This window comes from Sinocyclocheilus rhinocerous, unplaced genomic scaffold (genome assembly GCF_001515625.1).
Source record: "Sinocyclocheilus rhinocerous isolate Xijiao unplaced genomic scaffold, SAMN03320098_v1.1 scaffold392, whole genome shotgun sequence".
NCBI lineage: Eukaryota > Metazoa > Chordata > Actinopteri > Cypriniformes > Cyprinidae > Sinocyclocheilus > Sinocyclocheilus rhinocerous.
The window spans coordinates 882,966-898,984 of NW_015638990.1; the positions used below are offsets into that span (position 1 = coordinate 882,966).

At 36.5% G+C, this 16,019-nt stretch overlaps 1 protein-coding gene across 1 annotated transcript in view; it reads right to left on the minus strand.

Annotated features, from left to right (window-relative positions):
• LOC107750857 (alpha-actinin-2-like) overlaps positions 1-15,115 on the minus strand; it is a 17,074-nt gene extending 1,959 nt beyond the window's left edge. Inside the window, exons 1-19 of the mRNA XM_016566405.1 lie at positions 14,851-15,115; positions 11,284-11,398; positions 10,845-10,964; positions 10,533-10,619; positions 10,270-10,357; positions 10,043-10,121; positions 7,609-7,690; positions 6,852-6,937; positions 6,670-6,762; positions 6,353-6,583; positions 5,676-5,823; positions 5,410-5,560; positions 3,679-3,787; positions 3,444-3,584; positions 2,256-2,438; positions 1,948-2,082; positions 1,682-1,861; positions 1,038-1,184; positions 488-565 (exon numbers count right to left, since the gene is read on the minus strand). Of these exons, the coding sequence (XP_016421891.1) occupies positions 488-565; positions 1,038-1,184; positions 1,682-1,861; positions 1,948-2,082; positions 2,256-2,438; positions 3,444-3,584; positions 3,679-3,787; positions 5,410-5,560; positions 5,676-5,823; positions 6,353-6,583; positions 6,670-6,762; positions 6,852-6,937; positions 7,609-7,690; positions 10,043-10,121; positions 10,270-10,357; positions 10,533-10,619; positions 10,845-10,964; positions 11,284-11,398; positions 14,851-14,979 (2,382 nt within the window). The 5' untranslated portion in view covers positions 14,980-15,115. The remainder of the gene's footprint in view (positions 1-487; positions 566-1,037; positions 1,185-1,681; positions 1,862-1,947; positions 2,083-2,255; positions 2,439-3,443; positions 3,585-3,678; positions 3,788-5,409; positions 5,561-5,675; positions 5,824-6,352; positions 6,584-6,669; positions 6,763-6,851; positions 6,938-7,608; positions 7,691-10,042; positions 10,122-10,269; positions 10,358-10,532; positions 10,620-10,844; positions 10,965-11,283; positions 11,399-14,850) is intronic.
• Positions 15,116-16,019: the final 904 nt, after the last annotated feature.

Consider the following 16,019-nt stretch of genomic DNA (forward strand, 5'->3'; position numbering starts at 1 on the left):
TTGACAGTTTTTTTTATAAAATAATGAGACTTGTTTTAAGAAAGTATATTCATTATGCTTAATAAAATATTTTATTATATAATTTTAGATTTTAAATAGTTTCTTGTTTTGAGAATTAACTTAATTATAAACACAAAACTTTATTAGATTTTATCTTTAAATTAAAATAAAATCAAAATTAACTGAGCATAATAATAATAAAAATAAAAAAGTATTTTGCTTAGGTATTTTATACTGGAAAACAAGAAGAAAAAAAATTTGTTAAAGTTTTTTTTTTTGACATGGTCGAAATGCAATGTGGAGTAGAGAAAGAGACAGCACCTAACACAGAAGCACACACAAAGAGACAGCACACAACCACAAACAGAAAAAAACACAAGAGAGGTACATTAGAACTATATACTGCTGCCCAGGGAATACAAATGCATAAATCTATGCAAAGAACTACACATTAGGGTCAAAGGTTAGAGGTCATGTTGGTTAGTGCCTGTTTGTCACTTCCTAAATGCCCAAAGCTGATCAGGCATGCTTTAAGCTCATCAGTCCTGAGTTTACCCCTCTCCTCCTGAGAGCAAGTACCCACAACAAACAAAAACATGCACAGAATGTGAGCAGAAATGATAAAAATAGAAGTGCTATATTCATCAAATTAGTGCCATTTAACTCTGTCATTTAACTCTGATTTTAGCACAAATTGCATCTATTTCACATCTGATTTTAGACATACTAAATACTGCAAATGATCTCTCATGTCAAGCTAAATTTGTTCCACTAAATGAATGGAAAGATAATTACCACTCTTGCACTGTGATGCCTCTGAAGAAGTGAAGGCAAGACATAACACAGTGCAAATATGAAATGAATGTGTCTCAGCTGAAATAAGAGAGACTTACAGATGTTTGTATAATGCTCAGTCAAAGTGGAAAAGGGTTCAGTTCAGTTAGTATGGTTATGATTAGATTAGATGATTAGTATAGCATCCATTCAACAAGGAAACAGGTGAGTAGTTAAGAGTACACAAAGGCTGAGTACAGCACCCGATCAAAATGGTTGAAAGAGGATCGGAATTCATTCATCTGCTCCTGGCTGATGCCCTTTGCATCACGTGTCAGAATTTGAGTCTCAATTTCGTTAATAGTGCGAGCAATCGTAGTCAAAAGGAGCTCCCAGCCAACACGAATATGCTGCAGAGGAAAGAGAAATGCTATTGTAAAATCATGATTTGTTACATCTCAATGTACACTTGATTAAAGAGTTTGGGGATTTTTTTAATGTTTTTGAAAGAAGTCTATTATGCTCACCAAGATTGCATTTATTTGATCAAAAATACAGTAAAACAGTAGCAGTGTGAAATATTATTACAATTTAATATAAATGCTTTCTATTTTAATACATTTTCAAATGCAATTTATTCTTGTGATTGCAAAGCTGATTTTTAAGCAGTCATTACTCCAGTCTTCAGTGTCACATGATTCTTCAGAAATCATTCAAATATGCTGATTTGGTGCTTATGAAACATTTCTTATTACCGGTGTTAAAAACAGTTGTGTTTTAATACTTTTGTGGAAATCACATTCTTTGAATAAATTGAACAGCATCTTTTATAGCATTATAAAATGTCTTTATTGTCACTTTTGATCAATTTCATGCATCCTTGCTGAAAAATATTGTGTGTGTGTACCTCCATAGTGTAGTTAGTATGTTTGTTGTCAAAGATAAGTAACTCCTGGATGAGTTGGTGATCTCCCTCCAGTCTGTCGATGTTGGGTTTATAGCTGACGATCACATGCTCATACTGCTTCAGCTGCGTCATCTGGTCCTCAAGAGTCCCACCCATAGCCATAGAACAACGACCAATTTCCTGATAGATAGATAGATAGATAGATATATGAACATGTCTTATGTAGGTCTATCACATTGGTACAGGTGATGGCTGAAGCTACTCACCTCCATCCTGGCCTGTATCCAGGGTCCGATGAGGTTGGCTTGGGCAGCAAATTGGCGTCTGAGCCTTTCATTAGCATGCTGTCGCGCTAACTCCTCCTGCAGTGCACTGTCACGCTGGGGAACCAGCTTCTTCACCTGAATACACAAACACACATCATTATCATGCTTATGATTTTGCATTGAAGATCACAGGAATTGTTTAGAATGGCTTAGATATTAACAGATAATTTTGAGTTATAACTAAAGAACACTTCTACATTTTATGTGCCGTAATGGAACAGAACAAAGGTCTGAGGGGTGTGTTTGACCTTGTCCCACTTGATGGCAATCTCTTCTGTAGTTATGGTGCTGTAGGGGTTAGTGAGGTCTCCACGAATGCCATAATTCTGGAAGATCTTCAGGACTTCCTGCTGAATGCCAAGGATCGCCTGCCTTTCTGCATCCGCCTCAGGAAGTGTGGCCTTAAACTGCTCGTGAGCAGCTATCAGAGTCTACACACAATGGATAACTTGTTTTGATATATGTGACTCTGGACCACAAAACCAGTCTTAAGTCGCTGGGGTATATTTGTAGCAATAGCCAAAAATACATTGTATGGGTCAAAATTATAGATTTTTCTTTTATGCCAAAAATCATTAGGATATTAAGTAAAGATCATGTTCCATGAAGATATATTGTAAATTTCCTACTGTAAATATATTAAAACTTAATTTTTGATTAGTAATATGCATTGCTAAGAACTTAATTTGGACAACTTTAAAGGCGATTTTCTCAATATTTAGATTTGTTTGCACCCTCAGATTCCAGATTTTCAAATAGTTGTATCTCGACCAAATATTGTCCTATCCTAACAAATGCATCAATGGAAAGTTTATTTATTCCGCTTTCAGATGATGTATAAATCTTAATTTAGAAAAATTGATACTTAAGACTGGTTTTGTGGTCCAGGGTCACATATACACTATCATTCCAAGTTTGAGGTCAGTAAGATTTTTTTGAAGAAATGAAAGGATGCATTAAACTAATCAAAATGGCAGTAAAAACTTTTACATTGTTACAAAATATTTCCATTTCAAATAAATGCTGTTCTTTGGAACATTGGTTTCCGCAAAAATGTTAAGCAATATTTTTTCTTTATTGATAATAAGAAATGTTTGAGCACCAAATCAAATTATTAGAATGATTCTGAAGGATCGTGTGACACTGAAGACTGGAGTAATGGCTCCTTAAATTCAGCTTTGCATCACAGCAATAAAATACATTTTAAAGTATATTAAAACAGAAAACACAGTAATTAAATTGCAATAATATTTTAAAATATTTCTGTTTGTACTGAATTTCTATATAAAATAAATGCACCCTTGGTGAGCATAAGGGACTTCCTTCAAAAACATAAAAAAATCTTAGAAAAAGTCAGAAAGTATTACACATTTGACAGCTGAGAGCTGTGTAAATACTAGTCTGTTTAACAACATAAGCATGTAAGTCGTGTGTACCTGGACCTCTTCAATGGTGTGCACTATGAACATATCCTGTAAGTCTTCCATGGCTCCCTCCATCCAGTTATTAAAGGGACCAGATCTCTTTGCGTATTCCAGAAACAACTGCTCCACCGTCTCCAAAAGTTTCTCTGTCCTCTGCAGAAATTAAACACTTCAAATTCAAACCTTTTAATACTTTGATTTAACAACAATTTCCTAAACAAAACAGGTTGGGAGACAGACAGCATACCTCCAAAGCCTCTCTGCGTTTCTGAGTGAGTGTACCCAGTTGGTCCCAGAGGTCACAAATACTTTGACACCTTTGATTCACTGATGCAACATCATGATAGTCCAGCTCACTTTAGAAAGATAAAAGACTTTAGGCCAAAATGTTGCATTTGCTATTGAGCCCCATCTAGTGGTTAATAGATGTAGTACTCACTAACTTTGCATTAAAGGGTTAGTACTCACCCTCATGTCGTTCCAAACCCGTAAGACCTTCGTTCATCTTCGGAACACAAATTAAGATATTTTTGATGCATCCCGTGAGCTCTCTGACCCTCCCATAGACAGCAAGTGTCCTTACACGATCAAGGCTCAGAAACGGTAAAATAATCCATGTGGCATCAGGGGTTCAACCGTAATTTTAGGGTGAGTGATTAATGACAGAATTCTCATTTTTGGGTGAACTATCCCTTTAATGCGGGAATTTTCTAGACTTTTGTATCATTTTCTTTTTATGTAGACCAGGGGTCACCAGACTCGGTCCTGGAGGGCCAGTGTCTTGCAGAGTTTAGCTCCAACCCTAATTAAAAACACCAGCACCAGCTAATCAAGGTCTTACTGGGTATACTTGAAACTTCCAGCCAGGTGTGTTGAGGCAACTCTGCAGGACACCGGCCCTCCAGAATCAAGTTTGGTGATGCAGACCATCTGACAACCATCTGACAATTTAGTTTTTCATGTGCATTTTCCACCCTCTCTCTCTACGTATTTGAAGAAAACAGACTGTTTTTGATTCTGTACCTCTAAGACTGCTGTTATGATTGGCTATCTACATTTCCTTCCTTTGCTTTTTGTGTCTAAACTAGCATTAGTATGCTAATCATCATAAGTATGCTCCATAGATTATCAGTAATATCACCCTGTACTTACTGAGACAACAGAAAAGTCAGAAGCTGTCAGTCACTTACTAAACACACTCACATGCACACTCACACACACACACACACACTAACCAAGCCTGCAGGGAGATAATGAATGTTAAAATAGAAAGTCAGCGATTCAAGCGTTAAAGTATGCTGTAAGCATGGTGCGTGTATATGGATGTCTAGTTATGGATAAGTAGTGTGGGAGATATGAAGCTATCAAGACCATGTAAGGTGATGAGAAACTGAACATGACAGATTAGTGACAAGGACAAAGTACTTGTGCACCACCATTCAAATATTTGATGCTGGTAAGATTATTTCAAATATCTCTTACGCTCACCAAGGCTGCATTTATTTGATCAAAATACAATAAAAACAGAAATATTGTGAAATATAATTAATTTGAAATACCTGTTTTCATTGTAATATATTTTAAAATGTAATATATTCTTGCTGAATATTCAGCAGCCATTACTCCAGTCCACTCTCACATGATTTTTTAGAAATCATTCTAATATGCTTATTATTACCAATGTTGAAAGAGTTGTGCTGCTTAATATATTTTTGGAAACTGTGATACTTCTCTGAATTCTTTGATGAACATTTATTTCAATACATTTTTGTAATAATCTAAAAGTCTTTACTGTCACAATTTAATACATCCTTGCTGAATAAATGTCTTAATAAAAAAAAAAGTATATTACTGACCCCAAGGTTTTGAATGGTAATGTACATACCAAAGTTTACATTCAAACAGCTAAATGAAATGAAGATCAGCAAAAAAGGTAGTACAAAGTATTTTTGAAGACATTAAGTCTAAAAGATCATACTTGAGCTCCTGAGCAATAGCAGCAATCTGCTCGACTCTGTCCTGATGGGCAGAAAGGTCACTCTCAAATGCCTCGTGTTTCCTCAGCAAAGCTCGGACCTCCATTAAAGATACTGACTCATAGTCCTTCCCGGTCAGCATCCCCTCCTTACCTATTGCAAAACACATGTAAAGCATATATTAAGCATAATTTAGTGGACTTTCTTATCCAAAGTGGCTTACAGTTCATTTTTATGAAAGTGACACCACTTCATACTCAGGACTCACCTGCAGCCCAGGTCTCATGGTTGGTAGCTTTCTGTCTAAATTTCTCTGCTAGATGGTCCAATCTTTCCAGTCTCCTGATTTCCGTCAGCAGCCATTCCTCATAGCCCTTCTCTGCCTGTTCCAGCCCCTGCCATGCACTTGCTATGTCCTACACAGACAAACGCATACCAAAAAAAACATAAACTATGACACCAATGAGAAGCTGCGAACATGTTCACCTTACTGGTTTATTCGGGTATGTGTTTGTGAGCTATATACCTAAAAAACAATATTTTTGGGAAATAATTTGCTGAAAAATGCCCCAAAGCTAGCTAGTTAGATAAATCAAATAAAAATAAAAATAACTAAAAAATACAAGAAATAGCTAAATAAAAATAAGAATAAAATAAATATATAATACATCTTAATATAAAAACTATATAAATAAACCTAATAAGATAATATAAATTGCATATTAAAATAAAAATGTTCAAAAGAACAAATGTTCAATAAATAAATAAATATAAAAATCAATAAATACAAGAATAAACAAAAATAAAATAAAAATACATATTAAAATAAAAACCTATTAAATGAATACATTTGAAAATAAATAAATCAATAAATAAGCAAAGTGGTTGCGTCTAATTATACATCTAAGTAAAGGTTTGTCATGTATGTGTGGGTCAAACTCTCACCGAAACCATCTTGCCCTCAGAGGGCATAAATGCAGGTCGGTTGCTGATGCGGAGTTTAGTCTGCAGGGTGTTGAAGCTGATCTCCAGTTGACACTTCTCCTGCACTTTGGGAGGTTTGTGCATCCTGCGGTAATCTCGGAAATCCTCCAGCTTCCGCTGCATCTCCGACATGGTCTTCTCCGGCACACGATTCTCCAGCCAGGGAATGGTACGCCTGATCCACTCCAACAGCTAGAGAGTAGATGTAATATTTATGTGTAATATGTGCCTGTGTGCAGTGCTTGGAGTGTATCTGATGTGTGATTATGTCTCCTGACCTCACTAGCCAGTCTTTCATAATCCTCCATCAACTTCTCATTTTCCTGATTCACTCCCAGCACCTTACAGATCCTGTTAGCAGCAGTTTCAGCCTGAGGGAGAGAAACACAGGAAGATTGAAGGTAGAGATGGATAAAAAGATAGTTGGTCTGCTCAATCTAGCACATGCAAAACTCAATACCTGTTCAGCTCCAGCAAAGGCATGGTAGAAGCAAGACACATATGTCATAATAGCTCTCTCATCAGGCTTTGGGGTGTTCAGGATGTCTGCAGGGAGGGGAGATGAGCAAAGGGACAACTACATACATTTAAGGTGGAAATAAGGTGCAAGGGAAGAAAACACAAGTCATGTTCATCTGCTAAAGTGGAAAATGAGGATACACCTACGTGGACTGAAGGGGCTGTACACTCAGGCATAGCTATATTTCTAACACTCCTAGAATGAGCTCAGGGATCAGATGTACCTTCTGAGCCTCTGCAAAGGTGTTATAATAACAGGAGACATACGTCAAGACCGCTGCTAACTAGGACTATGGAGCAAAAGCCACATTTTGTAATATTATAAAGCTAAAAACAGGAAGTTTGTGGCTTGAAATCTTTAGAATTTGCATCTAGTTTTTACAGTATTGTCTTTTTGCTGCTTTATTGTAAGGAACATGGGTCTAGCCTGAGTCTAGAAGTTGGTTCCTTCCAAGGTTTCCTACCAAAATAAATTTGTGGGACTTTTTCTTTGCCACAGTCAACTGTGACATATAGACAATTTTCAGGGTAGATGCCATATTTTAGGCAATAGTGTCTTAAGGTCTTATGTCACAAGCTTTCTGACACCATAACATTTTTGTGAAAGACATATTTTCAATGTTTCACTGGCTGAAAGCTTTGTATTCAGCTGGAATGGTATATGGAATATTGTGGAATTTTCTATGCTTATCGTTTACCCTCTGCATCCAGCATTTTGGGGATGTCCAGATGTTTTTCAGCAATGTCAAATGCCAAATTCAGATTACCCAATGGATCATCCTGCATAAAGACAAAAGGAGAGAAAAGGCATACTGCTTCACCAATTAATAAAGCATAAGAAATAATACATATCATCAAAAAACTAAATAAATATAAATCTAAATTATTTCCATGCAAAAGTGAATGTCAACATTCAGGTACCACTAGAGGAGAGAGAAAAAGTTTAGCTCTGAAATTCTTAGACAAAAAAAAAAAAAGTTCAAATTTATCTGAAAAGAAAGCACTGACAAAACTGAAAGACTGGTTGCCCTTTAAATACAAAAATAACTACACTATTGTTCAAAAGTAATAAGTTTATTTAGTAAGGATGCATTGTGTTGATCAAAAGTAACAGAGAAAACATTTATTAACATTTATTAAACATTTATTAAACAAAAAACTATTTCAAAAAATGCTGTTCTTTTGAAATTTCTATTCATCAAAGAATCCTGAAAAAAAAATTTAAGGTTTCCACAAAAATATTAACTGTTTTCAACATTGACAATAAAAATACAAGGTTTCTTGAGCACCAAATCAGCATATTAGAATGATTTTTGAAGGATCATGTGACACTGAAGACTGGAGTAATGACTGCTGGAAATTCAGCTTTGCCATCACAGGAATAAATTACATTTTAAAGAATATTAAAAGAGAAAAGAGTTCATTTTGAAAATGTAACAATATTCACAATATTACTGTTTGTATTTTTGATCAAAAAAATGCAGCCTTGGTGAGCACAAAAGTCTTCAAAAACATTATGCAAGAATCAATTCTTCCATTCTGCATCCTAAATGTGCATGTTTATGGTTATTATAAATGCTTGTATTTGTGAATGTGTGTGTAAGCAGAGTTTGGGGATCAAGCTTTTGTTCTCTGTGTCAATAAAAGCTGCATTGCAGGACATCAGCAGCTGCAGGGGATCCAGAGGGTCCTGGACCCTCCTGATGCTTGTGTCCAAACTGGGACCACTGGGGTTTATACTAAATGCTGGATTACCCCATTCAAGCTCACCTGGAGCCGTCAGTGACAGCTGAAAGGGATAGGAATTTTGTGAGGGGTCTTTTAGTCACTCACCGTGGAACTGACTGACCCTGACAAGCTAAATAAATCCTTAATCTTCAGCGGTCTGATCCAACCAACTAATTAAAACCATAGTACACATACACTCATTCACACCGACTTGGAACGTGGCTGGAAACATTGTCTCATTCTGCTCATGCATTTATGATTCCCTATTCTAAGCTGGGAGCAATGAAATCAAATCTAACATGTCACTGGAGTAACTAACAACATGCTTCTAGAACTGCTTAAATACCACTTTGAAGGGTCATTAGACACAATAAGTTCTAATATGGATTCTTAGGAAGCATCTTTTAGAAACAGTTCTGGTGCTCCTGGTATGTGGATCACTTCTCAAGGATCATGTGACACTAAAGACTGGAGTAATGGCTGTTATGCCAGCTACGCAAATTTGCCATCAACAAAACTTCTCCAAGTTTCACAGAGAATCTCAATGCTGCTCCTACAACATTCCTGCAGAGTTCAGCTCAAACCATAAAACATGCATGAAACCTGCTAATCAAAACGTAATCACTATATATCAAGTCTTAATCACTACCTAGCATAAAATTCTTGCTAACTCTCACATTTGAGCTAAAAATGTATTGTAACAAGCACAAACATAGCACACACAAATAGGCAATTGAGATACTACTAGCTAAAATGTAAACACAGGCAAAGTATTGTTTCATCTTTTATAAATGTTTTCTAATCAACATTTAATTTGCCTGGAGCGCTGTTCTGGATGCAACCTGCCACTGAGATGAATGGCAATGCTAACAGATAGCTTTCTCCAAGTACAGGATCTAAACTCTGCAAGAAGATAGATGTCCAGCAGGACTGAGCACCCCTAATCTATTAAATTCATTTTATTATGGAAAACAACACATCCAATAGCATAACCACTTGTGCCACCTCCAGATTATGAAAATCAATCAGTTCTGGTTTGTGTCTGTGAATAAGTCCACAGAAGGCCAGTCCATCCTTCCAGCTATTGAAGCCACAAAAAAGAAAAAAAAGTGAATTTCTGATTGTACATGCAATAAACAAGATGTGGATCTACTACAGACTAAAAGTCAAGCTTTTCGTTTTTAGAGAAGGTCCTTAGATTCCTGAGGGTGGGAGTGTGATGAACTGTTGAGTGTGATGAAGATGTTAGACACACATACTGTAAACACACACCATCTCTGCAGTGATATCAACAAAAGGGAACATCAGTATGTTGTGGCAGACATGTTATTTTACTACTGTGATAGGACTGTTAGATCAAATGTCCCAAAGGATCAAAGGTTAATCTGGGGTCACACTTGAGACCTTGTTGAGTTTGGCGTAGTCAATGAGGTCAGGCCTGTGCCTGTGGATGAGAGCGCACAGCGCCAAGCCATCCTTCCAGCTTCACCAGAGAGAGAGGGTCATGTTGGAATTAACATAAAAACTTAAACTATATAACTGAAAATAATAGTATCTGTTTTTTACTCATATTAAAATAAAAAACATTGATATCATTTTTCAACGTTTTTGGACCCGATAAAGAGCCTTACCTGACATGAAAGTTTTGAACATTGACATTCCTGTAAGGGGCAGTCTTCCTCTGACACCACAGCAGAAGCCCTTCTTTAGCCGAAGTCTCTGAAAGATGATTTGATAATCATTACATAATTCACACATGACTGATCTAATTGTTGTTATTTGCTATAAAATGATTTACACATTACTAAGGGTTGTGAAATGTGCTATTAATAATAATAATATAGTTTTGCTATTTGTGCAGACGTTGTGTGGCATTTTATGTTTGGGACTTTACCTTCAACAGTGATATCCTGAATAGCGAAGCGAAGGATGATGGTCCAGATCATTCCAAGAGTCATTTTCACATTTCCATCCACAATTTCTGCAAAAATATGACAGGAAAATCATTGCTCAGTAAAATAAAGGGATAAGCAAGTTAAAATTACATTACTTTTTTTTTAAATATAGGATATATACATTTTTTAAATATGCTATGTGACATGCAAAATGAATAACCTGCATCCCCTAATTTCTTTCTTTATTCAATTTATTTATTTATAAAATCCCAGAAATCCAGGTAACACTACAGTTGTGCAATAAAGCATACCTTCAGCTCCAATGGAGACCAGTTTCACTCCTTTACTGGTGATGAAATCAAGGGCTTTGTTGACATTGGCTATCTTGTGAAAACGCATCTTTCCTCTGTCAGGCTTGGGTAACCTCTCACCTGCCAAAATACAACGTGTCATGAAAAATTTTATTGGCATATAGTTGATATTACATGTTGTTAAGGAAGTTTCTGAATGTTTACTTTGAACATACAAAACTGTCAAATATCATCCTTATATTGTAATCATTAGGAAGACAAGCTGCAATTATTGCCATGTTCATTGTGTTTGCTTGACCAATTATTTTACTTTGACACACTCATCTCTGACTGATAACAGAATACTTTCTGATTGCCGTATTGAAACATGCATGCAAGCTTTTTTGAAACAATATGTATTGTGAAAAGCACTATACAAATGAACTTGAAATTAATTTACCTGAGATGACTTCAAGCAGCAGCATTAGTTTGAGGCCATTCCTGAAGTCTTCCTCTATGTTCTCAATCTGTGTCCCAGCTTTCCTCAGGTGAGAGTTACACCAGGCCGTGAACGTCTGGGAAACAAGTACAATATACATCAACATACAGTTTTCCAACCTCACACAGACACTCTCTCCTACACTCCTAGACTCAACATTCATCAAATGCAGAATCCTTGCACAAAACATAGTTACTAAGCCAAACGTGTGGGATTAGACCAGATTTAAGTCCTAACTGGTTTGTTGTGATACAATGAAAGCATTTGAAACCTCACTGCATGGGTAACTGTAGAAGACTGTGCTAACAAAATGATACTTATTTTGTGCTTACGCCAAGAAAAGGAGGTAGTTGGTAGTTCTTTAACTAGTTCTCAAACACTGTATGAAAAAACATGGGGGAAAACATATGACCATATATAGCAGAGATTCTGCAATTGTCCAAACTCCTGTACTTTATTTAATCAATGATCTTTGAAAGACATTCTAACTATGAACAGGAAGTGTAATCAGATCAGTCAACGAGACAATAGAATGGCATTGGCATTATAAAAAAAATCCAACACACACTTGTACTGAACACATGAGCATCTACACTTGAGTTGAACACTGAGTTCATCCTCCAAAAATAACCAGCACGTAACTACATGTACAATAAGCTACAAAGCTGGAAACTCCAAGCTGCTGTATATCATCCTCTGAATCATCCTTTGATTGCTCTCCAGAACCACTTTTAAAGGATATGGGCACTTAAAATTCAGGAACATCTTCCCACACATCAGCATCTAAATTCCAGAGTGAATACCATTTTGTCCACTAAAGTTAATGCTATTAGATTAATAAGTAATAATGTACTAATGAGCACATAGAGTTACAGCTTCAGTACCTTTACTACTTTATGATTAGAGCCACAGCACAGATAAAGAAGCAGAATAAAACTCTATACTGGACCCTTTGATGCAGGGCTGCAAATTAAGATTCCTCAGGCATCAAATAAGTCAAATAAAATAAAATAAAACAAAACAAAATAAGAGGAACAATATTAAAATGGGTCTTCACATATTTGTGACAGGTGCAGTTTTATAAAGAGATGGAGACTGGCTAATCTCAAGTTACAGAATGACCTGTGCTGCTTGCCAAAAATATGTAAGCTGCTGCTACTGTATATAATTCCACTATCACAGGGATATAGGATATATATGCAAACATTTTCTCATTTGGATTTGGAATTACAAGCAAATCGAATCTAAAGGACAAACATTATCTAAAGGACACGTTATGACCCAGTAATGCTTGGTACCATTTCATGGAACAAAATATGGCTGTACTGCTGCCCACATCTGTATTAGGTTGCACTTTCAAATCCACCGCTACCCTTTGGCCATTTTTTAGACATAATGGAGCATCTTTTTAAACCCTCAAAGCAGGTTCAGTCATTGCTGGGATGGAAAGCTTTACTGTGGACTCCAGAGTGCATTCCTGCGAGGTAAGAGTGTAAATTTAGCTCTCTCTGCAGAGTCTGTTTCTGATGAAGTAGGCTCACACTGAGAAGAGAGATATGAGTGAGAATGCAGTGAATACAACGTGTGTATTGCACTGCTGTGCTGTCTAATCGGACAGGAAAGAATTTCATTCATTCTGTAAAACTGTAGGGTGTGTCTGCAATAACATGCCTGTGAGGGGCGATGGTCTCTGGAAGAATAAAAAAAGAGCTATTAGACCCTTACATCACAGATCAACAAGCAATATAAGTCTGCGTCTAACATTTGAGCCATAGCTATTGATAAATATGGTGTAAGTTACTTTGGTAAGAAAGGATCTCTCCTAAGTATAAATACAGTCAGTGAGGTTCAGTTTAAAGCCTAAATTAATTATATTGTCACCCAACTAGGCCAGGACAAGCAATCATGTTCTATTAACTCAACCAGATTTAACAGAGGATCTATATGCAGACCACAGGTGGAGACTAACTTCCATAACTTTATTTGCTTACAAAATGGAGCTGCATTGTGTGAATAATATAGAGAAAAAAAGATCACTAAGGTTGTCTTATGTTTTTGCTACACTAAAATTGTCTCTGTACGTGGTCTGATATGTAAGTTTAATCACCAAACATGTTGGGAATGTCAAAAAAAAAATGACAGGTCAAATACTCATAAATTAACTACATTTGTTCTGAAAGTGTGTAGCAATGATAATCAATGTACATGTTTTATTGTTCAGAGTGTCAGAGTGAAAGAAGTGCTGTAATTTTGCTACAGCAAGAAAATGAATGAATCCGTTTAAGTGAGAGTGAGCCTGCAATACAGAGAAAGTCCACTTATGTGGATCTAGTCTATAATCAGATTGGATCTGTGGATTCTTCAGATAAAGAATAGAGTTTAAGATCACCTGCTTAAGACACAGTTTCAAGACCTTCAAAGCAAAACCCCACATTAGGAATCCCTTTGTGTTTATTCTGACCATTAAAACCCAAAACAAATCTATACGCCAAATCTAGTGTTTGATATAAAATCAGTTATAGTAGCCTACATGTCAGTAAAGCTCCTGACCACTTCAATTCAGTGTATATCTGAAAACACTATAATAGACTACACAATAAATAAAGGTGCTGTTTATACAAAAGAATTCCCAGCAAAGGACACCGGATTAAACTATAGGGCCTTTTGGCGTTGGAGTTAAAATTAGCCCATGCATCCATTCTAATCCCAAGGACGTCATCCAGTGTTGGAAGCATCTGTTGACAGTCCGCATTCCAATCGTATCAGAAACAGACACACAGAGCCGCGCGCTACTGCGCTATTGTTAGTTCGGTACCCGCTGCATCCAACCTCAGCGCGCGCTCCAGACCCGTCCGTGACACTGACAGACCACAGAGCCCTTAACGGAACGGGATTCCTTTGCAAACAACTGATACCTAAATCTAAGCTAAATCATAGCTTAAATTATTGACAGACAGACAAATAAATAAATAAATAAGATGGAAATACGTCAAGAAAATATGAGAAAATATACAAAGAAAATACACATGAAAATAACTTAACTAATTAACCCTGGAGCACAAAACCAGTCATAAGGGTCTTTTTTTTTTCAGATTTATGCATTATCTGAAAGCAGAATAAATAAGCTTTCCAATTGATGTATGGTTTGTTAGGATAGGACATATTTGGCTGGAATCTGGAATCTGAGGTTGCAAAAAAAAATAAAAAATATTGAGAAAATTGCCTTTAAAGTTGTCCAAATGAAGTTCTTAGCAATGCATATTATTAATCAAAAATTAAGTTTTGATATATTTACAGACATTTACAAAATGTCTTCATGGAACATGATCTTTACTCAATACCCTAATGATTTTTGGCATAAAAGAAAAATCGATAATTTGACCCATGCAGTGATTTTTTTGGCTATTGCTACAAATATAGGGCCTATCTGTGCTACTTATGACTGGTTTTGTGGTTCAGGGTCACAATTATCTGTGAAACATTATATAATTATGATATATACGCGCAAACTAAAACTGTTTTTCTTACCTTCCGTTGCTGTTTTTCCCATGCTGGATCCAGTAGTAAATCCCGGTCCCATTCTTCCTCCTGCATCATGTAGTCGTCCGGTTCATATCCATTATCATATGGAACGGAAAGCTCGATCTGATTCATCATTTTCAAGCGTTATATTCTCTTATTTGATGGGTAACTTGTGATATTCTGCTTCTGAGCTTGAGTTGTTGGTGTAAGTGGACTCTTCAGTGCCTCAGGTGTCTCTCTCTTTCGTTCGTGTTGGTTTCCAGCCTCGCGGCCGCAGAGCGCGAGCAGTGACAGCAGTGAGAGGAGCGACTGTCAATTAGTACTGATGGGTCACATGACCTCTTCTCTTTCCACCCGCGGAGCGTCGCCCACAACGTTTAACACAACAGCAACCTTCTCCATTACGTTAAACAAATATAGTCTTAAAAGCTTCCTAAACTCTCAACATATATATATATATACATGTATATATATATATGACAAATATGATGCAGGGCAACAATTCCTTAAGTGCAAATTCATGTAGTCGTCCGGTTCATATCCATTATCATATGGAACGGAAAGCTCGATCTGATTCATCATTTTCAAGCGTTATATTCTCTTATTTGATGGGTAACTTGTGATATTCTGCTTCTGAGCTTGAGTTGTTGGTGTAAGTGGACTCTTCAGTGCCTCAGGTGTCTCTCTCTTTCGTTCGTGTTGGTTTCCAGCCTCGCGGCCGCAGAGCGCGAGCAGTGACAGCAGTGAGAGGAGCGACTGTCAATTAGTACTGATGGGTCACACACATGCCCTTCTTTCCACCCGCGGAGCGTCGCCCACAACGTTTAACACAACAGCAACCTTCTCCATTACGTTAAACAAATATAGTCTTAAAAGATTCCTAAACTCTCAACATATATATATATATATACATGTATATATATATATGACAAATATGATGCAGGGCAACAACTCCTTAAGTGCAGATATGCCATAAAATTCAAGATTTTGCTGCAAAAATGCTCCTGTATGAGTTTTTGTCTCATATTATCACATAATAAGCGATATCACACCAGCAGCAAGAGCAATCACACTAGTGCTGTTCCGAATATAACTAGTGCAATTGTGACTTTATACAACAGTTCAGTAAATAAGAAGTTAATATTTTGTTATATTTTAAACACAATATTGTCTGT